General features: G+C 43.6%; 1 protein-coding gene across 6 annotated transcripts in view; it reads right to left on the bottom strand.

Moving 5' to 3' along the window:
• Positions 1–745: 745 nt before the first annotated feature.
• Positions 746–27,066, bottom strand: part of EWSR1 (EWS RNA binding protein 1) — a 32,430-nt gene continuing 6,109 nt past the window's right edge. The window contains exons 4-18 of one of the 6 annotated variants that reach the window (XM_084819417.1): positions 25,165–25,291; positions 14,464–14,650; positions 12,861–13,025; positions 11,827–12,038; positions 10,941–11,124; positions 8,108–8,142; positions 7,528–7,560; positions 6,810–6,928; positions 6,324–6,453; positions 5,688–5,810; positions 5,397–5,571; positions 4,556–4,653; positions 4,415–4,477; positions 1,877–2,129; positions 912–1,641 (exon numbers count right to left, since the gene is read on the bottom strand). In XM_084819417.1, coding sequence (XP_084675543.1) covers positions 1,602–1,641; positions 1,877–2,129; positions 4,415–4,477; positions 4,556–4,653; positions 5,397–5,571; positions 5,688–5,810; positions 6,324–6,453; positions 6,810–6,928; positions 7,528–7,560; positions 8,108–8,142; positions 10,941–11,124; positions 11,827–12,038; positions 12,861–13,025; positions 14,464–14,650; positions 25,165–25,291 — 1,944 coding nt within the window. In that variant the 3' untranslated portion in view covers positions 912–1,601. Of the gene's footprint in view, positions 1,642–1,876; positions 2,130–4,414; positions 4,478–4,555; positions 4,654–5,396; positions 5,572–5,687; positions 5,811–6,323; positions 6,454–6,809; positions 6,929–7,527; positions 7,561–8,107; positions 8,146–10,940; positions 11,125–11,826; positions 12,039–12,860; positions 13,026–14,463; positions 14,651–25,164; positions 25,292–27,066 lie in introns of all 6 variants that reach the window. The other 5 variants (XM_084819416.1, XM_084819419.1, XM_084819418.1 and 2 more) reach the window with 5 other exon arrangements.

Genomic DNA, 27,066 nt, shown 5'->3' on the forward strand with positions numbered 1-27,066 from the left:
ACTAGGTTGCCTACAGTTCTTTTGTCCCCTTTAGCATCAACTCAACTACAGCGTGTTTTTCAAGTATGTCCTTCCCCCTCTCCTTAGGCTGTGGACGGGATTGACTTTGTCATGTCTTTTTGCCCGAAGGGAGAAATTGCCATGAGCACCCAGCCCCATTCTCCCTCTGTGCTCCTCGAAGGCAGGAGAACTGCCTCCTATCACCAGAGGCACAGGTTCACATTTTCTCGTTTGGAGAGTACACCGAGGCCAGCCAGCCTTGCATATCTATCTTCCACCACTCTCTGACAGGGAGAAAAACCACAACCAGAGATCACCTGAAGATTACTATCCATAGGTAACCAGGCTTTTAAAAGGCCGATATAATCAACGTGAGGCAGCAGAGATCTGGCTCAAACCCTTACTCAACTGTGGATCTATTGGGTGTGCATGGATAAAGCCTCCATTAGAAGGAACAGGAGGAAAGGGTTGTAGAATCCTATTGTGAACAGAATTCCAAATTCATATACACCACAGCAGGTGTGAGAACTGAATACCAGTTACAAAACAGGAGAGCTGTTTAACAAGGGGGAGTGCGACAGGAGTTCTCAAGACAACGGCAGATAATTTGGGGATGTCATTGACCGATTCACTGAACTCTGGGCAATATCCTAATGAAGGCCTCTAGACAGCACAAGCCAACAGTTGAACCTATCTGCTGTGTAGAAACGTTGCACAGAGGTACTATGCGTTAGAATGGTGGGATCAGGTAAAACCACGTTTATTGCCCTCCAGCAAAACCATCTTTGGCAGCTTATTTCTGAAGGACCTTACAATTCTCCAGCTTGACTCTGACATAACTGCGGCAGGCATGGTTCAAACCAGTGCAAACCAAGATGAATACCTGGCTCTTAAATGAAAGTTTCATCACCGACAAGCCCAGTAGTGTGCTTTTATTTACAACTAGGAGACAGTATAGATGAATGGCAAAATTTTGAAACAGTTCCAGTCCCTGAATGCAAGAAACCAAACAGCTTCTGCAAGACATTCAGCAATTCATCTTGCAGGAGCAGACTACATTTCACAGCCCGGCTACTCCTCCATTTATGGTGCCCCCAGGGGCTTTGCAAAGCACAGAGTTACACAAAGCTGAGTGGTAAACCCCAATGACCTTCATGCACCATGGGATCCTTGAAGGTGCTCGCACTCCTACTGGAGCTGCTGCTGCGAAGACATGCTAAGAAGTGTTGCATTTATAAACATTTGGAAGTTTATTTAAAAAACATCACAACCATTAACATCGTTACAGTTAAGTTTCCTTCCTCCTGGTCTTCCACACAGATTTACTGAGCATGCTCACAACAACGGTTTCTTATGGGTTTTTAGTTTAACAACCATTTTTTTAAAGGAAAAAAGAAAAAAGAATAACTCAGCACACTACCATTTAACTTCGTTTTAATGTTTCTCCACAAATGGTGAAAAATACTAAGTACAGACAAGGAATCATCATAATGTTGTGGTCAACATTATAAATATGGAATTATAAATTTAAAACATTTTCTGGTTTAAAAAATAAATCTGGTAGTAAATGCAGTCCTGCAGGGGGAGGGGGTCGTCTGCCACTAGTAGGGCCGGTCTCTGCGATCCTGACGATGTTCTCCCCTGGAAAGGGAAAGCATGAGATCAGGTGGGGATCACAAAGGCCCCCCAAATTGGGCAAAGGCTTTCCATCCCAGAAAAGACATGATTAAATAAGAGCTAATCACCACCAACACCCTCCTCATTTTCTAGCTTCTAGTCTAGGGTCTTTCCCTCGCTTCTGATCCGACTCTCCACCCTCCCGGTTCAAGGCTGTATAATGCTTTAACTGCCCCTGCTATACTGTCCCCAGCCATACTTGTCCATTTTTCCTGGTCCTCCACGTCTTCCGCCTCTGCCTCCCATTTGCTCCATAAGAGGTCCAGGGGGTCCCCCGGGTCCTCCTCGCCGGCCTCCTCCAAAGCCACCTCGATCCATGCCCCGGCCTCCTCTGAATCCGCCTCTGTCTCCACCACGGCCACCCCGGAACATCCCTCCAGGTCCGCCACGATCCATGAGACCTCCACGGCCTCCTCTCATGCCACCAGGGCCGCCCCTGCCACGATCGCCACCTAATGCAGAAAAAAAGCACCACTCGTTCGAGCAAAGGGTCACCAAACAGTGGCGGCAGGCTGTTGAAGACCTGTCTCAGAAGTGCAGACAGCAGGACTCGGTTACAGCAAACAGTTCCAGCCAAATAGGAGCCAAGAAAAATGACGTGCGTGTTGGTATTCTACCACCTTAGGAGTCCTGCACTTCAGAAATAGGGCACCTGCTCCCTTTGACACATGACCGAGAAGCAATGGCAATGGACAAAGCTGCAAGCAAAATATCAAACACCCAACTATTCTCATCAAGTCCACACAAGGGAAATGCAACATTTTAACCTAGTTTCCCATAATCCCTTATGGTTCTCAATTGTTCCTACTGGAAGCAACTGCAGGAAGAGTGGCTTCATGAAAGCAATAATTCCCTTGCTAGGGTAGCCCTGGGACCTCCACGGTCTCATTCATGTGAATAGTAAAGGAATAGTGAGCTTTTCCTAGTACAGCTTGGCCTTACAGTAAGATATGTTTGTGAAAGTGAAGTAACTGATCATGGGCTGTGTACAGGTTAGCTGAGAAATCAGCTTTGAAGTCGCAAGTCTAAGGCTCCAAAACAAAGCTTAGCAAGTAGCCCACCCTTAATCAAGCCCGAGCATGAAGTGCAAAGACGTGTGCCAGCAGCTTTGGGGCAGGCAGGCTGGCTTGAAGCTGGTGGAGAGACATGAGAAGGCAGGCCATGACTGCAAGGCAAGGGGGCCAATTTGCTTAACTCTGCCCAAAGGCAAAGTCACAGGCACCTTCATCACCACAGTGAGCAGCATAAAGATGGTATGCAACAGCAGCAGCTCTTTATCAGGCGTGGGCAACTTGCAGCCCTTCTGATGTTGGTAGACTGCAAATCCCATCAGCCCTAGCAAGCATAACATTATGGGAGTTCCTGTCCAACACCATCTGCAGGGCCACAAGTTGTCCACCTTCCTCTAGATAATATTTCAAGCAACCATCTTTACCTTTTCATGTAGCTCAGGCAGATCCAATTTGTTCTCAAGGTCAGTACATAAAGGTCAATGTGTCTGCAGAGACCAAAGTGGGAGTATGAGGCACCCACAGAGGGGGCACCCACAGAGGGGGCACCCACAGAGGGGGTACCTATCAGACTGCACCATTTGCTGCCAGGTAATGATTGCCTCAAAGGATCTTGCAGAGTTGCAACACACATCTCTTGAAACCATCTCTACCATTTCGAGTAGCACATCCCTTGAAATTATCAGCACATAGCCAGCACCCTCCCCTCCCTTGCTGTTTCATCCTGTGACCTTGAAACATGATCTCATTCCATGTAGTGAATAAAATCAAAAGCTTCCTCATGGCTGCACTGACTCCTTAATTCCTAGATTCTCAAGCTAAGGGGTGGGCAGACCCTCCAGGAAGGCAGGGTAGTGCTATCACTATGCTTTTCTGATTACTTTAATGCAAACTGTGATGATTTAGGTTCTTATTGTATACCTTTTGTGTTTCAAAATGTTCTCATGAACCATTTTGAGTGTAAGGGGAAAAGAGAAATACAAGTGATTTAAATAAACAAGCCACCACCACCCAAATTCAATGTTCAACACCTGCCATGCAACCTTGTGGCCTTCCAAGGCTAGACCTAGTGGGTGAAAGAGAAACAGGAGCCAGATAATAGAGTGTATGACAGGATCCCTTCTACTCTACCCACAGATCTTCACATGCAGCTTGCATACACATAGCTACGCACCATGAACGCCATGGGTTCCCCCAGACTGCTGCTGTGATATATGGGAGAGGGACATGACTGTGTTATTGACCCCAATAACACTAGCAAAGCTGGTTCTAGAAGGCAACATTGGGAAGTTGCCTGATGCTGCCATCTTTATGCCAGATGGAGCACACTCACTTTCTGTGGGCTCTGGCCAGGCCAAAAGCCACACACTGCTTCTGATATTGCCAGGATCCACCTGAGATAAGGCACATGTGCCCAGAGGAACCTGGGACACCTCCATTTTGGGCACATGGCTTCCCCACCATTAGCCATACTCTCCCACAGACAGTATGAGTGCATCCTCGCCCAAGGTCCCACAAAACCTGAAACTGACCCTAGTAGCAGCCTATCCCCCAAATATGGCATTACCCCTCCTCTAGGTAATGCAAGATAACGTGTTTATGCCTAGTGCCTCCAATTACCAACAGTGGTCATATTATCGTGCATCGCATGGACAGCTCCCCATTTACTCTTCCGGAACTGTATACACAAACGAAGGAAAAATATACCACCTGTACAATTCCCTTACCACTATTTGTCCCGTATATGAGCCCTCTAAGTGGCAGCGGTTTTCCAAGCAAGAATCCAGGACCTTGTGAACATCACATAAGCAGAGATCAGTGTCAAATATACCGACTCCCACCCCAGCTCGCTGACAATAGGAACATACCTGGAGGTGGGAAGGGTGGGGGGAGGAAGCCTTCCGGTTTAGGAGCCTTGCACTGGTTGCATTCTGTTCTCCAGGCAAAATTCTGGTTTCCACATCCCCTAGAAAGAAGCAGCATTCAGTGAAGATGCCAAGAACACGCCCTGGCTGGATATACAACACCAGCACAAAGGCAAAAAAAGAGGGAGACAAAGCCAGCCATGATTTCATTCTCAGCACTGGTGGGAAAAACCAAGTGTGGGGCCAGGGGCAAGTTAACCTAGACTGTGTTCCAACTTACAGCAGGGGTGAGCAACTCATGGGCCTCCAGATGGTTTGGCCTAAACTCCCATGACCCCTCACAACAGCCTATGTTGGCTAAGGCTGATGGGGGTTGTAGGCCAAATGATTTGGAGGGCTACAATTTACCCACCCCTGACCTACAGCGTGGGAACTTCAAGAATACTTTCCCTCAAGTAGCTAGGGAAGGACAGCCTGAGGAAACATAGCTGCCTTGCGCTTTCTACAACAAAAGTGACCTAGCCAAGCAGACAGGACAGGCAGAAACATATGCATGTAAGTCAAAAAACCCAACAATATTCTGCATGGGGTGGCAGATGGGCTGAAAGACCACATGATGGACCTGAGAAAGTGGTACTCAACAAAAGAATTCGGAAAATCTGTACAGATCCTATTTCTACCCACAGCATAAAGGGTTTAAGTTATTCTAAACGAATGGCCCAAGTCTATCCTGGGGTACTACAGGATACAGCAGTACTGCAGAAGCACACCAGAGCTGCCTGGCAAGAGCTATGTGGCCACTAGGGCACACAAGGACAAGGGGTAATGAAGCGCAATTACTTACGGGTTGGGGCACTGCCAATCTCCTGCTCTGTGCTGGACATTTCCTCCACCAGAAGGGTTTCCTCTAGATCCCCGTGGTCCTCTTGGGGCAAAGCCACCGCCCCGGTCACCACCTCGGCCTCCCATACGACCCATTGGACCACCAGGACCACCTGGCCCCCCGGGACCTCCAGGGCCTGAAAGAAGAACCCTCCTTAGTCCGTGAACACACAACAGAGGCTCTGGGCACAAAGCATGCTTGCTACCGTATCATGTTTTCAGGTGAAGGAGTGTCCTGCACCCTAAAGGTTACCTCCACGGAGAGGAGGAGGCATGCCACGCGGCTCACGTGGGGGCATCCCACCCCGCATGCTGTTCAGTGGCAGCTTCTTCCGAGCGAGAGAAACTTTGAGTTTGCTGCCCTGGAATTCTTTACCTGAAACACATGAAGCAAAAGGTTCTCTGTGATCAAAACCTTCACTACCGTAGATGAGGAGTTAAGTGGTATTTGCAGCTGTACAGGTAAACCTGTGTCACACTGCTCAGATACAAGTAAGGCTCCTCAGGCCTTTGGTGGGAAGCAATCAACTTCAAAGCTTGCATACCTAAAGCTACGGTAAACAGAGAGGAGCATGGGACACTGAATTCCATTAGTTCATTCAGCCACTGCTCTAGCTTCTGACTTCTCAGACTTTGTCCACACGCTTTTCTAAGCTTCTCTTGCAACTGTAAAGAATCACACACACACCCCAACCAAAGTTGAATCCTGTACCCACCATGCTGCACTCCTGCCGAAATCATGGCACATACCCCTAGGTATACATCCCCTATAACTCACTGTGCTGTGAAAGCAACACTATATTTGGCTTAACTAAGTATATATTAAGTGGAAACGTTGCATCCCGAGTCCTTAAGTAGGCACGTTGGCATGATATTTTAATTCAGTTACCATCAAGCCATTCTACAGCTGCTTTGGCAGTTGGTGGGTCGTCATAGCACACAGTAGCATCTCCTTTTGGCTTTCCTGTGTCCTTGTCAAGGTAGATTGTTATCATGGGTTGTCCAGTTCTTTTATTCATCTAGGGAGTGATAAAAATACACATTCACAGCACTGATAGGACTAAATTCCAAGCTGAGGCAACCCCCCGCAAAAAGTTCCATTCAGTAAGATGTTTCAACAAAGGGATTAGGAAGTGATACATGGTAGTAATCAACACTGAATTCCATGAAAATTTCACTGTGCTTTACTACAATGGAGGTCATGGCCACTTTTACCTTCAAAATTCCTGAACAGAAGGTAATTCTGGGACAATGAGAGACACATGGGGAAAGTAGTACACCAAAATACAAATAGCACCTCCATTTTTTCAGCCAATTCTATCAAGCCACAAGAGAGGCTGCACAGTAACAGTTCTCAGATCATGTTATCGCCCACCTTGACAACGCCACACTGTTTGAAGAAGTCCGTCAGCTCCTCCAGGGTCACGTTGTCAGTCAACCCCTGCACATACACTGAACTGTTATCAGCATCATCATCTAGGTCTATAGGTGGGCCTGTAGAGACAAGTAATGTATCACCACAACTACTTAGGTCATCACAGCAATGCCCTTATGGCTACTGGATGCAAACATCCCCCCCCCCAATATGTCTACTTCCTACTTTTCCCAAGGGTACCTCTATGGAAGAGATCCCAGCCAATCACTACAGCTGGGATGTTCACAGCAGGGCTTCTTTGATCAACATTTGCCAGAGGACCCAAGTGAGGAGAGACGTCAGAGGGAATCATAAGTACTGGCTGGCTACCAACTCCTATGGACCCTGGCCTCAAAGAATGCCTTTCATTTTAACTTCATCCAGCGTAAGAATACAGACTCAGTGAAACACAGAAAATCAGGGCTAGCTCCAGGTTTGTGCAAGCCCTCAGAAAAGGAGGCAGCCTTAACTAAGATGGCAGAACTAGTAACAAGCTGATCGACCAGTCCTGGGCTCTGAAACATGTCGGACATGGTCAACCTCCAGCCTTGCAAACAGTGGTGCCTTTTCATTTCACAAGGAAACAGGTGAGCAGACTGGAGAGATGGCTGCAATCCTTTGAGGAGAGCTACTGGTATGGGAGTCCCTTCCAATTATTTTAGTAATTATTTAAAGTTACCTAAATCAAGATCTGGCCCTTCATCCATGTGTCCTGCCGTCCAGGAAAAAAAATCACAGAAGGCATTGTTAGTGCACGCCTTGCAAGCTACACTGACACACACACAACTACCTATTTACAACCGCCATTTGATGGCATGTGTTAAAACTCAAATTGACCGCACTGCAAAAAACTTGCAATGCACACCCTTTATGCATCTGCTGCTGAGATCAGCTTGCTATTTTAGCAGCCTTCTAAACCATCACCTGATATTACACTTGGTTAAAGGGGCTTTCTTGGGCCAATCAGTGCTCGTTTACCAATGTTACTTATTTTAAAAAAAATCCAAAGCCTCTTAACAGTGATTCCTTCCCCAAATTAAAGTAGTAGTTTCTCTCAATACTTCATCACCCTTCGTTTTACCCTTTGTTCTGTAACCATAGGTTAAAACCTTATAGACCCCTAGGCATTGCCGGCAGTACCCATTAAAAGTCTTGTTGCATATGGCATTTTAACCACTTATGAAACTAACAAATATGTTTTTTTATTTTCTGGCTGCATTTTTTTAAACACTATCCCATTGTAATGCTCAAAAACTTACCACCAGGCTTATTGAAGCCACCTCGCTCTCCAGCGCTGCTGGGGGGATAAACGAAGAAATGAAGGCCTTTCCCTTTAAAAAGCCAGTACCGCTCGGAGCCTCTGGGGCTCACTGGGAAGAAGGGCACTGGCTAAACATATCCAAACAATGCATCTGTCTGTCTGTCTTTCTCTCATCTCGTCACTAGGCCTTTCTTCAGGGCAGCTTGTTCAAATCTCCTTTACACACACGTAACCTTTGCTTGCCAGGGTTGGGACACCCCACTTTGGCAGTTGGACCCTTGCATTACTAATGGTATTAACAATGCAATACTTGGCCATGAGAAATAAAATGGTACTTCCCCATTTTTAATTTTTATTTTACACACACACACACACACACACACACACACACACAGATAGTCCACTGGTCAACTCCCTCCTCATTTTGCATACATAAAGTTGCACCCTCAGCCTCTTGTGAGTGGGAGAGCAAGCCAAGCTCCTGGATCGAAAACCTTTAACATTAACAGTTCAAAGAAAAAAAGGAAAAAAGACAGCAAACCCTAGAACACAGTTCAGATGACAGTCACTAAAACCATACATTCAGGTCACTACTGGATTTAACAGTCTCTGTGGAAGGAGAGCTTACACAATATACCGGGGTTAAAAGGTCTAAGGGTGCAGCTTTGTGGACACAATACAAGGACTCAACATAAAAATCAATGTCTAAGTTTTTAAATACGGCATGAAGCCACAAACTATAAGTAAATTGGAGGCAAAAGTGTGCCCAATTAATAAAATGCCACTAAAAAGGAGTTTTTTTGAAGGGTGAAAGAATTATTTATAAGAAAGGAGGGAGAGGAACAACTAAGTGTTACCAAGTATTGCACCTTTAACCCATAAAAGATTTAATATATACAATTCCAAGCTGTTGCATGCAGCTTTGCTTCCTTTTTCCAAAGTATATATACCATATATGTAATGTTTCCCTTTTTAAACAGATGTTTACACTTTAATGTTACACAATTCTAAAGTTATTACACCTCCCCTCTAGTTTCATTACCAAACATGAAGTACTATATGCAGTTACCAAAGTTACAGAAGGTTTCCATTTATACAATGAACACATTTGGTTAAAAATATTCTATGTATATTTTTTCCTCTCCATATGGACACCGTGTCTAGTCCCACTTTTCATTATGCTGCCGGCTGAGTACTGAGTACGGGTACTTTTTAAGTATTGAAGTGTATACAAGGCTCTCACTTTGTAACCTGTAGCATATAAATGCGACAAAGCATGTTAAAAAGTTTCCATGTTTAACAGCCAGTGAAAATATAAAAATATTGAGGCAATGAAAAAGGGCATGTTAAGAACATTGGGCTCCTTACCTGCAGAGACACTGAAATGCATCACCACACCATGATGAGAGGGCAGAGTTCTCTCATCCGTGACCCCTTGGTGGCCAATCTACGGCTTCACAAAGCCATCTTTGGGATGCAGTTTTTCTACTGCCTATAGCAAAGTTAACCCCCCGCCCCGAGCAATGTTCAGTCTAAACAGCAGGAGTTCACTCTACAGAAGGAGCTTTTGATTATGGGTGTGAAACTGGAGAGAGATGAGTGCCCTACATTGAAAAGGGCTAGAGGTAGGTTTGGGTTGCTTTTTGTTTTGTTTTTAAGAAAAAAGATGTGGTGATAGCCATTTCAAGTGTCTACGTCTACTTTAAACACATCTAGGATCACCTTACAGATGAAATCTTTATATAGAACTATGGAGCCCTTTTCCATTCAAGCCAATTTGAAAGGGTTACTCTTCAATGTTAAAGGCTTGGTCGTTAACAGGAATTGAAGTAATAAAAGCAGTTGGACTTCAATAAAGATTTCAAACCATCTGGATTCATTTTTGTTTAACTATGCAGAGTGGCTCTTTTGTTTGTCAAAATTGTTAGGTGCAACAGGTCTGGAAGGAACTGTCCGCATTAACAGTCAGAGAGCAATGACTTTTTCTACCCTCCCCTTAATCCATTTTTTATCCAAATTAACACTCTGCATAGCTTGATATACATGGATGGAACACACACAACAGCACCCTTCATTATCAAGTCTCTCAGTCGACCACCATCTCTTCACCTTAAATAAACCAGTAATGGGAAACAAAGACTGACTAACCAGGCTTACCAAACCAGATTCTGCCATCAGTTAAAATGGCCAAACTGATTTAAGACACCTGAAAGCTCCAGTGGGGAGCTGCATTCAGACTTGGGGGAGAGGGGTTAAGTACAGTGCTGGGTATCTCTTCAAATTCTAAACCAACCTGCACACACGCAGTGGCTACACTAGAGCTTTGGGCTTCAAAGAGCAGTCTGACACCACCCATTCAGCTTTGACACTAGCTCAAAGAGCTACTGCCAATAGCAAACACAGCTAGGGCAAGAAAATGCTTTACAAAAGCAGCAGACACCATTGTACGTACCTGCAATATCAAACACCAGCATGGAGGAAGGAATGCCATGTGAACCTCCAGAAGGGGTGTGTGTGTGTTCAACCCAAAGGTTATTAAACCCACAGAGGATTTCCCCTCTGTTAATTGTGGAAGGGAGCTGAAAGTTTCACAATTTTACACCCAGAACCCCCTCACCTCCCAACCCCAATCAACTGCAGGCAAAATACATCCTGCCCCTAGTCCCTCTAACACGATACTTCCATGGTTTAATTAGTAGTATATATACTCGCTGTTAAGATAATCTCCATGGAAAAGTAATTTGCATTGACATCTTTCAGCCCTTCTTGCCATTGTACACCCTATGGGGTAAAATCAAATTAGATGAGAGGAAGAAAAGGTTTGCTCTTACCCCATTCCGCCGCGGCCTCCTCCTCCCCGCCCACCTCTGCTCACGCCTCCACGGTCAAATCCCCCTCTTCCCCTGCCCCGGTTATCAGGGCCGCTCAAGCTCCGGCTTTCTCCTGGGCCTGAAAAGCCTCCAGAGTCCTGGCCATACACACCCATGCTGCTGGGATGGTCTTGACGGAATGAACCTATGGAGTAGTCAGCACCACAGTATTAGGGAAGGTGCAAGCAGCTTTTAAAAGCATCCATTTTCTTCCAGACTCTATGCTTGTCTTGGGACTCTAGAGTGTTAATATACAGTAGCTCTCAATAATGGACAATAGTGGTAATTATGACAGTCACTAGATATGCAAAACATCCACTCAAAAATAGCCTGGAATTGCTTCAGCTGCCTTTTTTGGTACTCTGCTACGCCCCATTGCAATCCCTATTGATTCAACTAGTGTCATCCTGCTACTACTATGATGAAGTTCAAGCAAGAGCACACAAGGACACCTTTCCTGGCTGCTCCACAACAGTAGATTCTCCATTCCTTTAGAGATTCTGCCAAGACCCAACCTTTCAGCAGAAATGCAGCCTTATGATCTATTTATTATTTATAAAGTACCTAAAAATTAAGTGCTATACAAAAAGGAGGATTCTGCAGGCTCACATCTAATTTGTCAACACAACACAAGTTACATGACCTGAAGGAGAACAGTAAATAAAACAAGTATTAAGCATCAGCTAGCTGAAAGAGAATCAATTAGAAACATACCAAAGCTTGTTATACTTGAAAGCTCCCCCCGCCCCCACTTAAGCAAAATACCTTGATTGAAAGGCTCAGCTAAACTCTGGGTCAAGAGACATAGTTGGACTCTTCGTTAAAACCAGAGGTTGGAAAAACTCACTTGGTTGCCCATAGCTGCTGCTCTGCTGACTGTACTGGCTTGGGGATTGGCTGTAGGATCCAGTTGGAGGAGGGTAGCTAGTAGGGGGCTGCTGCCCATAGCTGCTTTGCTGCCCATAGCCACTCTGTTGTCCATAGCTGCTCTGCTGACCATAGCTACTCTGCTGAGAGTAAGTGCTCTGATCGTAACTACTTGGTTGAGAAGAGGAATAACTGAAAAGACATTTCAAAAGATGGGGAAATAGCTCTTAGAAGAACAGTTAATTTCCACCTAAACAATCACAACAGCCAAAACAGAAACATTTCTAAGTTGCCCGTACACAGAATGATCAAGGAAAACAAGTGAATTACTACTAAAGGTGATACCATATTGGCCTCCATAGATTGACAGATAATCAAACCTCTGGTTTTGCCTTGGAGTACTTTCATATTAGAAAGATGTGTACTATTAGTGTTTTGACATCAGTTTTGCAACAATGTGAGAAATCCAAACACTACTGGTCTTTTCGGTGATCAATGTAGCTGCCTATATTTCTTGATGTCCGTATCTGCCAGATATGGATTTTTCCCCATACCAAATCAACACCATTCAGAAATTTAATTCTTTACAAACTTGTTTCTTTTGATCTTAAAAAGCCTTGGGGAAGGAGAATATGGTTTGATACAATTCAACAGTATGATCCCTGGTGTACTTTAATTCTCAGAATTAGGCAGTCTTGGAGTAATTTGCTACAGTAAAGGACAATGTAAAGGATTAAATGCGAGGGCAGGGGTAAAGAGAAGCACTTCTCTCTGCTTCTACAAATCAAGTTGTACTGCATATTGTAATGCCACTAAGACTGGAAAGGAATTTCCTGAAGGTCTGCCCATTATCTTCAATCTAAACCAAGAATCGTAACTGTTGGGCCTCCGTAAAACAAACCTTCCTCTAAAGCATTATCCAGTCCGAAAATAAACATTCGCTTATAACATTTTCCATCCAGGACACAGACAGAACAAATATTTAGGGGCAAACTGAGAATTCAGGAGACTCACCTAGTGGGAGGATAGGATGGAGGTGCAGTAACTGGCTGCATAGGGTAACTTCCAGGGACTTGATAACTGTAGTTACTCTGTCCATATCCTAGACTGGGTTGACTGTAGCCTGTTGTACTCGACTGAGGCTGACTAGTCTCTGCAGGCTTGGTGCCATCCTGGGGTCTACAAATTAAATCCAGCAATAAAGATTAATCTTAAACAGAGCTGCTGTCAGCTTTTCATGTGAGGCATTGGCAATCTCACAAACAGCCTCTAGAAGGAACACTTACCTGTAGATGGAAATTGTATCTGAGAAGAATTCAATGCATTTTGCTTCCACGATTAGCCTCACATCTTACGTTAAGACTGGTGTTTTGCTAAAAAGGTAAGCCCACTGACTGCCAGACAAGCCACAAAATGCAGCACCCTACCTCATTCCGTTTAAATATCTTGCAAATCAAAACACTGCTAGCAAGATACACTGTAATGTAACATCTAGTGCAAAGTCTCTCAAACACTGGGATTTACTAGTGCGCTTTGCGTTATGTTATTGTTTTACGGTGCTTCAATTTCAAACAGAACTTTTTTTGTAGCCAGTGTTATACTGGAGTTAGATATAATGCATTTCCTCTGTGTGACAAGCACCAATACTATGTTGTTGCTCTTTTTAGAAAAAATAAAAATGAAATTGACATTTATTGCATTTATATCCCGCCTTTTTTCCTCTTCCAAAGAACCCAAGGACGAGGACTTCGCACACTCCTTCTCCTGGTCAATGGTCTCCTTGGAAGGAAGTGTATTACCAGTTGTTTTCCGGGCCAAATCCAAGGTGTTGGTTTTGACCTTTAAAACCCTATATGGTTCCGGCCCAGCCTATCTTAAGGCGCGCCTCCAGCAGCACCAGACAGGCCGCTTAACAAGATCAGCCTCAGATGGCCTTCTCTCTGTCCCATCAGCCAGGACAGCTAGACTGGTGGGGACAAGGGAGAGGGCCTTTTCTGTAGTGGCCCCCATTCTGTGGAACTCCCTCCCTGGGGAACTCCGTCATGCCCCCTCTTTAATGAGCTTCCGTCGTGCATTAAAAACATGGCTGTTCAGGCAGGCATTTGGGGTGGGTTAGGGTATTTTAGAAAATGTTTTTATGGTAGAATTTTATTGTTTTATTGTATGTTGTACATCGCCCAGAGTGGCTGGGTGACCAGCCAGATGGGCGATTAATAAATTAAATAAAATAAATAAATAAATAAATAAATATTGACATGTGTGCAGTCAATACGAACCGGACATTTTCTGAGGCAACACTGCCTTCATTCTGTACCAGTGATCAAACCAAATTACATTTATAAGATCCAGACCTAAAGAACATAATTATTTCCCCAGAGCTTCATGTGTGTCGTGATCCATTCATAAGTTACTAGAAGAAGGGGGTGGGTAGAAAAGAGAGAATCAGGAAGTGGTTAGGTGTAAGCGTCCCTAAATGGAAAGTATTTGTAAACCAATGAAGTAGAAGAACCCAGGTAAGAGAATGGTCTTCTCAGATACATACCCAAAAGCCCTTCTCAGACAAAAAAGCACTTGAATGGGTTTTTTAAAAATTCACCAGCTTTAGTTTGTATGTTACCTTGCAGGCGCAGTTGTTGCTGGCTGTTGCCCATAGGTGGGATAGGCAGGCTGGGTGCCGTAAGCAGATGGGGCAGCATAAGAAGCCTGTGTGGTGGTAACTGTAGCTGTCGTTGTATCATAAGCAGCAGTGCCATATCCTTGGACAGGCTGGCTGTAAGCCTGGGGGGCAGCTGGGGCAGTGTAGCCTGAAACAAAAGAAAACTTAGTGAGAAGCTTAGACACGTGTGCTTCTTATCACTTCTGACTAAGGAAGCCTGAAAATAAAAGGATTTATATGCCAGGGGGGCGGCGCTATTGCCCCACCCTCACTAGAAATACCAACCTAAAATCAATTTGAGGCATCAACTCAAACTTACTCTCAAGAAATATCACACACACCTAAATTGCAAAATATAGTTACAAAGTCTAAAGGACAATGTTTTCAAGTACTAAGGGCCTTTTTGGTGGCCACTCCCAGGCTCTGGAACTCCCTCCCAAGGGGAAGCTAGGTTCGCTCCCTGTTTGTCCTTCCACCACCAGGCAAAGACCACTTTAGTTGAAGAAGGCCTTTGGCTTGTAAGGGAATTGGTTGGGTGCTGTTTTTAACTTTTAAAATTATTTTTCTGTAATTGTTATGTTTTTATTGTATTTTAATGTATTGTTTTCTTATTTTAATTGTGCCTGTAAGACGCCTTGAGTGCCATTTTTTAGTAGAAATGTGGAGTACAAATGAAACAAATAAATAAGACAATCCTGATAAAAGCCCTTGCACTTCAGAGGAGAATAAGCCACTGTCTGTGTATGAAGATTACAGCCCTAGCAGGCCTCAATCATGGCAGAAAACAAAGGAGTTCCCAAGATGCCATAGCCTTGTCCTCCTGCTGCTACAGACAGCTACTTTTTGTTAGCTATTGCTCACCATTGCCTTCATACTAACTGGGGAATGGCATACTGACTGGATTCTCACTAGCCTCATTTCAAACGTATATCAGCAGATGCTTTATGCCCTTGGAGGGAGCAATCCTATGCGGATAGACAGCCACCTCCTAACTCAGAGGTGACCGCCTATCCAATGCAAGGCAGAGTGCAGAGGGAATAGTCTCACCCACGCCCCAGCTGCCTTGCATTAGCAGCTAGATGGCAGACTTCGGCTGTCTAGCCATGGGACATCGAAGTGCGGGGTGGGGAGGCTGGACGACACACAGGAAGTGTTGTGCCGGCACTTACAAACTCCCCACTCCACCCCCTTTCTCCCTGTTCAGCACTGCTCTTCTAAGCATGGGGACGATCCGCACCAATCCAAGGTGGCAGGGGAGGGGGGGGGGTTCTCCGGGAAGCGACCTCCGGGCGCTGGCTCCAAGGTCGGTTCCCGGAAACTGACCAATTCTATGGCCGTCTAGCTGCTATCTAGCAGCCATAGGATTGCGCCCTAAGTGTCCTCAATGGAAAATAGTTTGGCATCTTCTAATTCTCAGATTCTACTATGAAACTTGAAGCAGAGCCCTCTTACAAATTATGCAAAATGACATGCTAGAATTCTGGTTTTATCACTTCAGATCGCAGGGTGTGTGTGTGTGTGTGTGTGTGTGTGTGTGTCTGACTTCTTTAATCCCTTCAGGGTAAAACAAAACCACCCTTCATGTAACAAACTACCAAATCAGAGAGAAGGTCTAGCACAGCCCCATCCCTGATAAGCTGGCTTATATGCAGTTTTTTTTTTATGGGGGAGCATGTGAAAACAGGACTACTTTACATACATCCCTGCAGTCACTGTGGCCTGAAACCAAAGCAAAAGAGTGTGATGTGACCCCTGATGAGATGGTACTGCTGCCACATACACAGGGTTCTCAGACAACACCAAAGAATATCACAAGGCCCCAGTCTCCTTCCTCTCTACTTCTTTGAAACAACGGTAGTATGTGAACACCACACATATCAAGGAACTGGTGCAGTACGTTACTGAAAAGCCAGCACTGAGTTCACTGTACTTAAAACGTACTGTCTCAAACTGTTAAATCAGCCTTCCCCAATGTTGTGACCTTAAGATCACTACAACTTCCATCATCCCCAGGTAGTATGCATCTGGAGGGCACAAGATTGGGGAAGGCTGTATTAAGCAGTCTTCAAAAGCTCCAAGGCTATAAAGCTCATGTTGAAGAGAGCCAGAATGCAAAACTGATGAACTACTGAATTCTGGATAAGGATTGTATATGAATTCCACCTTGAAGCTCATTCCGACTAGTACCTGTTTCAGCTTGTGAGCGGTTTTTTAAGCATGAAAATGTGTGCATATTTGTATGTATATTTTTCAAACGCATACATTTTTCTCCTACTGATTTAAACATGTTTGTATGCATTTTTCAAAAGTCCATGTATTTTCATGCACTTCCCCCATGAAAGTAAAAGAAACCATGGCAATGCTGTTGCATCTGTCCCATGACCTAGAATATTTTCTTCTATGGATTTTCAATATGGTCCTTGAAAATTTCATTGCCAAAAGTACTTATTCAAGATATTCCATTTAGTTATGAGGTTGCTGCCTTTTCATTCATGCTGCCCAGTTCATGCTGTTGCTACAACTCTCTACTGTTTGCCTATCTGGAGCTCACTCCTCGTGGCTCTGAGGAAGAGAGCATGCGCACAGCCTAGAGATGTGATGGCTTGAGGAGAAAAGCTGAAAAATTTGGTGGTAGTGGCGGTTCGGAATTTTTCCTGTTTTGTTTTCAAGGACTTTTAAAAGGTTTTCCAATGGAAAAATTGGAAGTTTGGGGACCTGAAAGCTCATATAAAATATTCTCATTTAGAATGAGTGAAATGTTTTATAAGGCAAAGTTATATGAAGATTTTATATTAGACAATCTACAGTTTACAAAGAAATTATTCTCTATTGTTGCAGAGTTGTGTTTTCAATGTTATAAAGTTTTTGATACCCAGATGTTTAAAATGCTTAATATTTTGACCGTAAGACACATTCTGTGCAAATAATTCTTTTCTTTACGACAGTACTTGTAGTTTCTATTTTTGACTTTCCCCCCTACATCTCAGGTGGCAATAACTAAGATGCATTCACTTACATAGCATAAGATGCAACAGTTTGCTGCTCTTCATAAATACGGTGTATATTTACACTTTTGCTTGTACAAAACTAAGGTTGCAATCCTATATGCACTTATCTGGGCATATAGATATAGACCCACTAAACAGAGAGGGTCTCACATCTGAATAAATATGCATAGGATTCTTTAATGTAAGCCACCTTGGGAGGGTTTATATCCTAAAAGGCGGACTAAAAATATTTAAATAGTTTTTCACACACATTTTTTTGTTCTGTGAATTGCATCACAAGCGTACAGACTTCAACCACAGATTGTGTTCAGTTCTGGGCAAACTGGGTAAACTGTGGTAAAAAATGAACTGCAACTAATTTCTCATACGTTCCTACTGCAGAGAGGTAAGTTCCATTTAAAGTAGAGGTGCAGAACCTCTGGCCTGGGGACCAAATCCAGCCCTCCCAGATGGCCATGCTCCCTTCACACGGCCCCACCCCCTTTCTCCCAGCTACCAATCCTTTGATGGTTTCTCAGCTTTTGTGCATTTTCCTCCCATTCTAAAAGGTCGAAATGCCTCTCCCAAGGCTTAGTTCCTGGCAAGAGGAGGTTTCAGCTAAAATATGCTGGTATTTTTGGCCCCACCCCCTAGTCTTCAGCCCCACCTACCTCTGGAATGTGGCCCGCAAAAGCTTCTCCAAAATGGAATTTGCTCTCAGGCTGAAAGAGGTTCTACACCCCTGATGTAAACCATGAGAACTTCTATATTTTGGACTAGCTTCCTGAATTAATTGCACAAGAAGTTTAAATAGCTATGATGTAATTCTAGTCTCACCCACACACTCCAGCCTCTATATGCAGAGATCTTAGAAAACCTGAAAGATTTATAAGACTAGTCATGACTTGTATCATATAAGGACTGATACATTAACACGCAATGAAGGTACAGAGAAGTCTACTTTCAGGAATCTATAAAAATTTTGTTGGAAAAACAGATTTTGGGAAAAACTGAAATACACAAAAATTGCTCTTTCAAACCGCAACTTTATTTACTATTTTAGGGACATGAAATGTGCAACTTAGCACACGAAACAGTAGTACTGTTCTCAAAAATACTGTAGGTTCTTTGTTGTTGTTCAGTCGTTCAATCGTGTCCGACTCTTCGTGACCCCATGGACCATAGCACGCCAGGCCTTCCTGTCCTGCGCACTCTCCCGGAGCGTGCTCAAGTTCATATTCATTGCATCGGTGATGCTATCTAGCCATCTCATCCTCTGCCGTCCCCTTCTCCTTTCGCCTTCAGTCTTTCCCAGCATCAGAGTCTTTTCCAGAGAGTTTTCTCTTCGCATGAGGTGGCCAAAATATTGGAGCTTCAGCTTCAGTATCTGTCCTTCCAATGAGCACTCAGGGTTGATTTCCTTTAGGATGGACTGATTTGACCTCCTTGCAGTCCAGGGGACTCGTAAGAGTCTTCTCCAGCACCACAGTTCGAAAGCATCAATTCTTCGGCACTCAGCCTTCCTTATAGTCCAGCTCGCACAGCCATACATTATTACTGGGAAAACCATAGCTTTGATTAGACGGACCTTTGTCAGCAAGGTGATGTCTCTGCTTCTTACTATGCTGTCTAGGTTTGCCATTGCTTTCCTCCCAAGGAGCAAGCATCTTTTAATTTCATGGCCACAGTCACCGTCTGCGGTGATCTTGGAGCCCAAGAAAGTAAAATCTGTCACTGCTTCCATTTCTTCTCCTCCTATATGCCAGGAAGTGATAGGGCCAGATGCCATGATCTTCGTTTTTTTAATGTTGAGTTTCAAACCAGCTTTTGCACTCTCCTCTTTCACCCTCCACAAGAGGCTCTTGAGATCCTCTTTGCTTTCTGCCATTAGGGTGGTATCGTCTGCATATCGGAGGTTGTTGATAATTCTCCCGGCAATCTTAATTCCGACCTCTGATTCATTCAGCCCGGCATTTCTCATGATGTAATCTGCATATAAGTTAAATAAGCAGGGTGACAATATGCAGCCTTGTCGTACTCCTTTCCCACTTTTGAACCAATCGCAGCATTTCTCATGATGTACTCTGCATATAAGTTAAATAAGCAGGGTGACAATATGCAGCCTCGTCGTACTCCTTCCCCACTTATGAACCAATCGGTTGTTCCATGTCTGGTTCTTACTGTTGCTTCTTGATCCTCGTACAGGTTTCTCAGGAAACAGGTAAGGTGGTCTGGTACTCCCATCACTTTAAGGATTTGCCACAGTTTGTTGTGATCCACACAATCAATGTGTGTAGTCAATGAAGCAGAAATAGACGTTTTTCTGGAATTCTCTTGCTTTCTCCATGATGCAGTGAATGTTGGTGATTTGATCTCTAGTTCCTCTGCCTCTTCGAAACCCAGCTTGTACTTCCGGTAGTTCTCGGTTCACATACTGCTGAAGCCTAGCTTGTAGGATTTTGAGCATCACCTTGCTGGCATGTGAAATGAGCGCAATTGTGCGGTAGTTTGAACACTCTTTGGCGTTGCCCTTCTTTGGAATTGGAATGTAAACTGACCTTCTTTGGAATTGGAATGTAAACTGACCTTTTCCAGTCTTGCGGCCACTGTTGAGTGTTCCAAATTTGCTGGCATATTGAATGCAGCACTTTAACAGCATCATCTTTTAGGATTTTAAATAGCTCAGCTGGAACACTATCATCTCCACTAGCTTTGTTGTTAGTAATGCTTCCTAAGGCCCACTTGACTTCACTCTCGAGGATGTCCGGCTCAAGTTCAGTGACCGCACTATCATGGCTATCAGGGACATTCAGATCTTTCCTGTATAGTTCTTCTGTGTATTCTTTTCACCTCTTCTTAATCTCATCTGCTTCTGTGAGGTCCCTGCCTTCTTTGTCCTTTATCATGCCCGTCTTTGCACAAAACGTTCCCTTGAGATCTCCGATTTTCTTGAAGAGATCTCTAGTCTTTCCCATTCTGTTGTTTTCCTCGATTTCCTTGCATTGTTCATTTAAGAAGGCCTTCTTGTCTCTCCTTGCTATTCTCTGGAACTCTGCATTCAGTTGGATATATCTTCCCCTTTCTCCCTTGCTTTTCGCTTCCCTTCTTTCCTCAGCTACTTGTAAAGCCTCATCAGACAGCCACTTGGCTTTCTTGCATTTCTTTTTCTTTGGGATGGATTGAGTTGCTGCCTCCTGAACAATGTTACGGACCTCCGTCCATAGTTCCTCAGGCACTCTGTTTATCAGGTCTAATCCTTGAAATCTATTCCTCACCTCCACTGTATATTCATAAGGGATATGATTGAGGTCATACCTGAATGGTTTAGTGGTTTTCCCTACGTTCTTCAATTTAAGCCGAAATTTTGCAACAAGAAGCTCATGATCTCAGCCACAGTCAGCTCCAGGTCTTGTTTTGACTGACTGTATAGAGCTTCTCCATCTTTGGCTGCAAAGGACATAATCAATCTGATTTCGATATTGACCATCTGGTGATGTCCATGTGTAGAGTCGCCTCTTGTGCTGTTGGAAAAGAGTGTTTGCTATGATCAGCGTGTTCTCTTGGCAAAACTCTATTAGCTTTTGTCCTGCTTCATTTTGTACACCAAGGCCATGCTTGCCTGTTATCCCGGTGATTTCTTGACTTCCTACTTTAGCATTCCAATCCCCTATGATAAAGAGGACATCTTTTTTTGGTGTTAGTTCTAGAAGGTGTTGTAGGTCTTCATAGAACCCATCAACCTCAGCTTCTTCGGCATCAGTGATTGGGGCACGGACTTGAATTACTGTGATGTTGAATGGTTTGCCTTGGATTCGTACTGAGATCATTCTTTCGGTTTTGAGATTGTACCCCAGCACTGCTTTTCCCACCCTTTTGTTGACTATGAGTGCTACTCCATTTCTTCGAAGGGATTCTTGCCCACAGTAGTAGATATGATGGTCACCTGAATTAAATTCGCCCATGCCTGTCCATTTTAGTTCGCTGATTCCCAAAATGTCGATGTTCAATCTTGCCATCTCATGTTTGACCACCTCCAGCTTACCTTGATTCATTGATCTGACATTCCAGGTTCCTAAACAATATTGTTCTTTACAGCATCGGATTTTCTTTTCACCACCAGACACATCCACAGCTGAGTGTCCTTTCGGCTTTGGCCCAGCCGCTTCACTCTTTCTGGCGCTACTTGGAAATACCCTCTGCTCTTCCCCAGTAGCATATTGGACACCTTCCGACCTGAGGGGCTCACCTTCTGGCGTCATCTCTTTTAGCCTTGTGACATGTTCCATGGGGTTTTCTTGGCAAGAATACTGGAGTGGGTTGCCATTTCCTTCTCCAGTGGACCACATTTTGTCAGAACTCTCCGCCATGACCCGTCCATCTTGGGTGGCCCTGCACAGCATAGCTTATGGCTTCACTGAGTTACGCAAGCCCCTTCGCCACAACAAGGTAGTGATCCATGAAGGGGCAGGTTCTTTATTCAAATAATAATTACAAATACACCCAGTATTATAGATGTAGCCACAAGTGGCTGCACTTTAACCATATATTTTCCAACTGGGCATATCAAAGTTAGACTATCAACATTGTGTGGGGGGGGGAAATGAAGCTTAGAAATAGCCATTATGATCTCAAGAACCATGCTACTAGTGCCACAACCCCATGAGACTTTGGACTCATGTTTTCCTAAATGGTAGTCTCACATGCTTAAAAGTAAATCACCTTTGAAACTGAGGAGACTCGTTCAAAGGAAAGTGTTAAAAAAAATACCACTGGAAAAGCCTGCCCAATATGCAGACCTCAAAACCACCATGCAGATTCATTTCTAATCAAGAAGTTCAGGACATTAGCATCCCTGTAAGACAATTAAGGACTAGGAGCAAATTTGAATCGTAAGCTAATCTTTCTAACATTGGAGCATATCACTGTACACAGTGGCATATTAACTGTTGTCAGAACTCCCAATTTTTCAACACAAAGTTCAGTTTCCCACAAATTTCTTCATATTGGATCTCTGAACAAAGCTTTTTACAAATGTTTATATTTCCTCCCTGGGCCTTCAAATCTGTGTGTAAACAAAGGACTAGAGTAAAGCAAAGATTCTCCGGATCCTTCAGTTACCAACTTAATCATTAAAACCAGAAGTATACCACTGATTTGCAGCTTTAGAAAAAGTAAAAACATTCTTCCAAATGTGTATTTAATACAGCGGCATGAGCATTTAGCCTCTTCCTGCTAAACATGAGTGAGCTTAGAGATCCCTTCTATTTCAAGTATATTCCTCCTTACTGGCACAAATGCCATCCCACCAGGCTTTCCCGCACACACTTGCCTGGCAACCCCTGTGTCCTCTATCTCCCACTCCCCGCTCAAGCTAACGTGCACTGCAAGAAATAGTGCTGTGGGGTAACATTCTGTTCTCCTGGCTTCGATGCCTGGTCTTGCCTGGAAGTTGAAACTGCAGGAGTTCCATGCAGCAGGTCAGAAACCAGGTGCAGAATTGACATCATGTGCCACTAGCACTACACACTCCCCTGAATATTCTTAATGCAACAGGACCTCATCTTAAGAGACCTCATCCATTTCCAGAAAAACAGTAGTAGCAGAGATGAGGTTTTTATATTAATACTGACATCCCCAACATTGTGCCCAATGTGCCTGCGGACACTTCCCTCGATGCACGCCAGGCTCCCTGCTCTCCTGATTAATAAAAAATGTTTTAAAAGGAAAGCGCCAGCCTCCAGTATCATCTTCATATCCAAGAATGCTTTTGGGCCACACAGGAATTCCACAGGCATACTTAGAAAATAAGAATCGTGGGTGGCTGAAGCCCAGCACCTCCAGCCCAGAAAAAGGCAAGCTGGAGGTGGTAGGGGGCACCTTGAGGTAAGGAGGCTAGAGGGTGGGGGAATGTTTTGGGTGCATTTTATTGCTGTAATCCACCTTGGGAGGGCTTCTGCCCTGAAAGGCATCCAATAAATGTTTTAAATAATTAATTGCATGTTTTGGCTGTCCTGTATGTGAGAGATGGTTTGTTTATTGGTGTGGTGCTTTTTGCCTTGGTGTGTGTTTGCCTAGTGGTTTTTTGCCTGTTTTGCCTGGGCTTGTTGTGTTTTTTAGGGGTTTGGGTGTTTTGCCTGGATTTCTTTTGAGTATGGTATGCGAGTGTTGCCTGGTTTTTCTTTTTGGTGTGGCTGAGTGTCTTGGCTGAGCTGATAGCAGCTTACCTTCTGTGAAAGGGATATTTTTGTGCTTTGTGAGGGCGGATTTGTCAGACCCCACCTCTGCCCTGTACTCAGGTTTTGGGCAAGTTACTTGTCTCTGCATCTCATGACTTTGCCATCTGTGAAATGGGCACAAAAGCAGAAAACTGTGGGCTCAAAAGAGTTATTTTGGGTTTTGAAGGTCAGATTTCACTTCTGCTTTGTAGTTATGTACTTGGGGCAGTTACTTTCATTTTAGCCACATTTGCTTCTGGGAAATAGGTGTTTTGAGATGGGTCATGCCCACCAGAGCAGCCTTTATGTGAATGGAGAACCCCCATAGCAGCCATTCTGTGAGAACGCCCATGACACACACAGTCAAAACTTCAAATTTTGAGCCAAAAAGGTTGAAGACCCCTGCATTAACATCTAGGTATCTGTCACTCTTGTTAATATATCATACCAGTTAAATGTACAGCCCAAACTGGCTCACTGCTCTTCTCTAAAAACACTAATCTGCTACTGAGTATTAGTTTTAAGCACAAGGAGAAAAACCATGCTATTTAAAATTATAGTTGGGTTGGTTTTAGCAGAGTGTGTTTTTTCATGCACCCATTGCTGTACATCCTTCAGAGATAGTTTTTTTTTTGAGACACTGAAATAAAGCATTAGGATGAACAGAACTCCAGTTTTAACAGCACAAGCAAAATAATTTACAGAGCATTTACGACAACAGTGAAGTAGATGTCTGAAAGAGGAACCAATAACATGGAACATGCAGAGATGGTGGCGGCAACAGCTGAATGTGTCTATAATCATGCTGTTCACCCTTTAGGAAACTGGAAAGACAGCTGAGTTAGGTTAACTTGAATCATCTTGGTCTTTTGCTGTCATTTAATACACAAGTTTTATCCATACAACACAGTAGTTACAAAGAGTTCACGAATGTCACCCCTTTGTAGAGACATGAAGCATCTAAGTAACAGGACTAGCAAACACTGAATGGCCCTGTTCAGACCATATTATGAGTTTTGCTGCTAAAATAAGAACACCTAAAGGGTTAACACCATAAATGTAGACAAAATGAACAGCATTTCCCATGCAATATTGAGCAGGATATTCAAACCTGTACTGGTCCCTTCTACTGTGGAAAGCACAAGACAAGAAGTAGAGGGCATACCATCAGAACAGGCAAGCAGTCTGGTGAACTACTCATCCCCAAGCAATAGAAAGGTTTAGAGTCTCAGTACTAACACAAAAGGCAGAGTACTCCATCCCCCAGGAGCACTGGTACAAGCTTGCAAGCTGTATTCTTCAGTAACGTCTCAATCACCATGTGAACCAGTGCCCAAAGTGATTCTTAATAGTCAAGTGAAATTTCATTTATGGTATAAATTCCCACCCTCACATTTTGAAGCTTCCAAGGGGTAACAGAAGTTAAAGATAGCAGTGGGTGGGGAAACATGCACACTTACCAGTTGGAGGCTGCCCATAAGAACTTGCATATGCAGTTTGCCCATAAGTAGCAGTTGTCTGAGCCTGGGTATAGTTGACATCAGTGGGTTGTCCATAAGTTCCATAGCTTTGTTGCCCATAGGCCTGCTACAAAGAGGAAAAGGATGCATCTTAACTTTATATTCCACACAGAAGATTTTAAGAATCAGATTTTGATCAAAAAGTCTGTAATCATATATAACAGAAAAGAGACTAAGAAATCCCACTTCCTATTTCAAGCAACTTCCTGCTCAGGCAGAATAGGTCAACAAACCCATGAGAATACAAAACCCATGAGGTACCAGGGGAAGTGGAAACAGGTGTCTAGCAGGCTACCAAGAACTAACAAGTACTCTTGGCCATCCCACGAGTCCAATTCATTTTGTTTTGCCATTCAAGCTGTGTACTGACCAGTACCCAGGCAATGTGACACAGAAAAAGCTAGGTATTACATGCTAAACAATAACAAAAGTTAATGAAATAAAACACCAAGCAAGAGGTAACAAAATTAGAGATTGCTTTCAAACCATGTACCTCTCAATTCCCTCTACATAAAATGAGGATTATGCTCTGCTCCCCACTCTCAGTTTGCAGCATACAATCTGGCTCTTTAAAGTATCTCATTTCTGTGTTCAAACCTCTTCTGGCATGGTATCTAGCACATTGCAATTAGAGTCAGGGCTGGCAGTGACTGTAGCAACAGTGTGCTGGGTTTCCACAGCACTATGATGGCTACCCTTATATGTCTGCCTGCACCCATAGTGCTTTGCTGCAATTCCCAGGGGAAAAGCAATGTCTTCAGAGGCCTGTGTTGGGGATTTTGAAGCCAGAAAAAAAAGTGGGGGGAGAACCACCCGTTTTTATTGAGGAAAAGAGGAATTTGGAGAGAAATTGAAATATGCAGTATTTACGTTATCAAACCTGAATTCATTTTACTGCTTTAACATACAATGTATTCTTTATACTTAGTATATAAAATTGTACTATTTGACATATTTATGTAATTTAGAAAGCAACTGTATTTAAATATTTTTAGTCCGCCTTTTAGGATACAAACCCTCCCAAGGTGGCTTACATTAAAGAATCCTATGCATATTTATTCAGATGTGAGACCCTCTCTGTTTAGTGGGTCTATATCTATATGCCCAGATAAGTGCATATAGGATTGCAACCTTAGTTTTGTACAAGCAAAAGTGTAAATATACACCGTATTTATGAAGAGCAGCAAACTGCTGCATCTTATGCTATGTAAGTGAATGCATCTTAGTTATTGCCACCTGAGATGTAGGGGGGAAAGTCAAAAATAGAAACTACAAGTACTGTCGTAAAGAAAAGAATTATTTGCACAGAATGTGTCTTACGGTCAAAATATTAAGCATTTTAAACATCTGGGTATCAAAAACTTTATAACATTGAAAACACAACTCTGCAACAATAGAGAATAATTTCTTTGTAAACTGTAGATTGTCTAATATAAAATCTTCATATAACTTTGCCTTACAAAACATTTCACTCATCCTAAATGAGAATATTTTATATGAGCTTTCAGGTCCCCAAACTTCCAATTTTTCCATTGGAAAACCTTTTAAAAGTCCTTAAAACAAAACAGGAAAAATTCCCTGTTTTTTTTCCTGTTTCCAAAACAGGAAAAAAACCGCCACTACCACCAAATTTTTCAGCTTTTCTCCTCAAGCCATCACATCTCTAGGCTGTGCACATGCTCTCTTCCTCAGAGCCACGAGGAGTGAGCTCCAGACAGGCAAACAGTAGAGAGTTGTAGCAGCAGCATGAACTGGGCAGCAACATGAATGAAAAGGCAGTAACCGCATAACTAAATGGAATATCCTGAATAAGTACTTCTGGCAATGAAATTTTCAAGCACC

This window comes from Heloderma suspectum, chromosome 13 (assembly GCF_057233095.1).
Source record: "Heloderma suspectum isolate Gila_16-S chromosome 13, 16-S_ref, whole genome shotgun sequence".
NCBI classification, from domain to species: Eukaryota; Metazoa; Chordata; class Lepidosauria; order Squamata; family Helodermatidae; genus Heloderma; species Heloderma suspectum.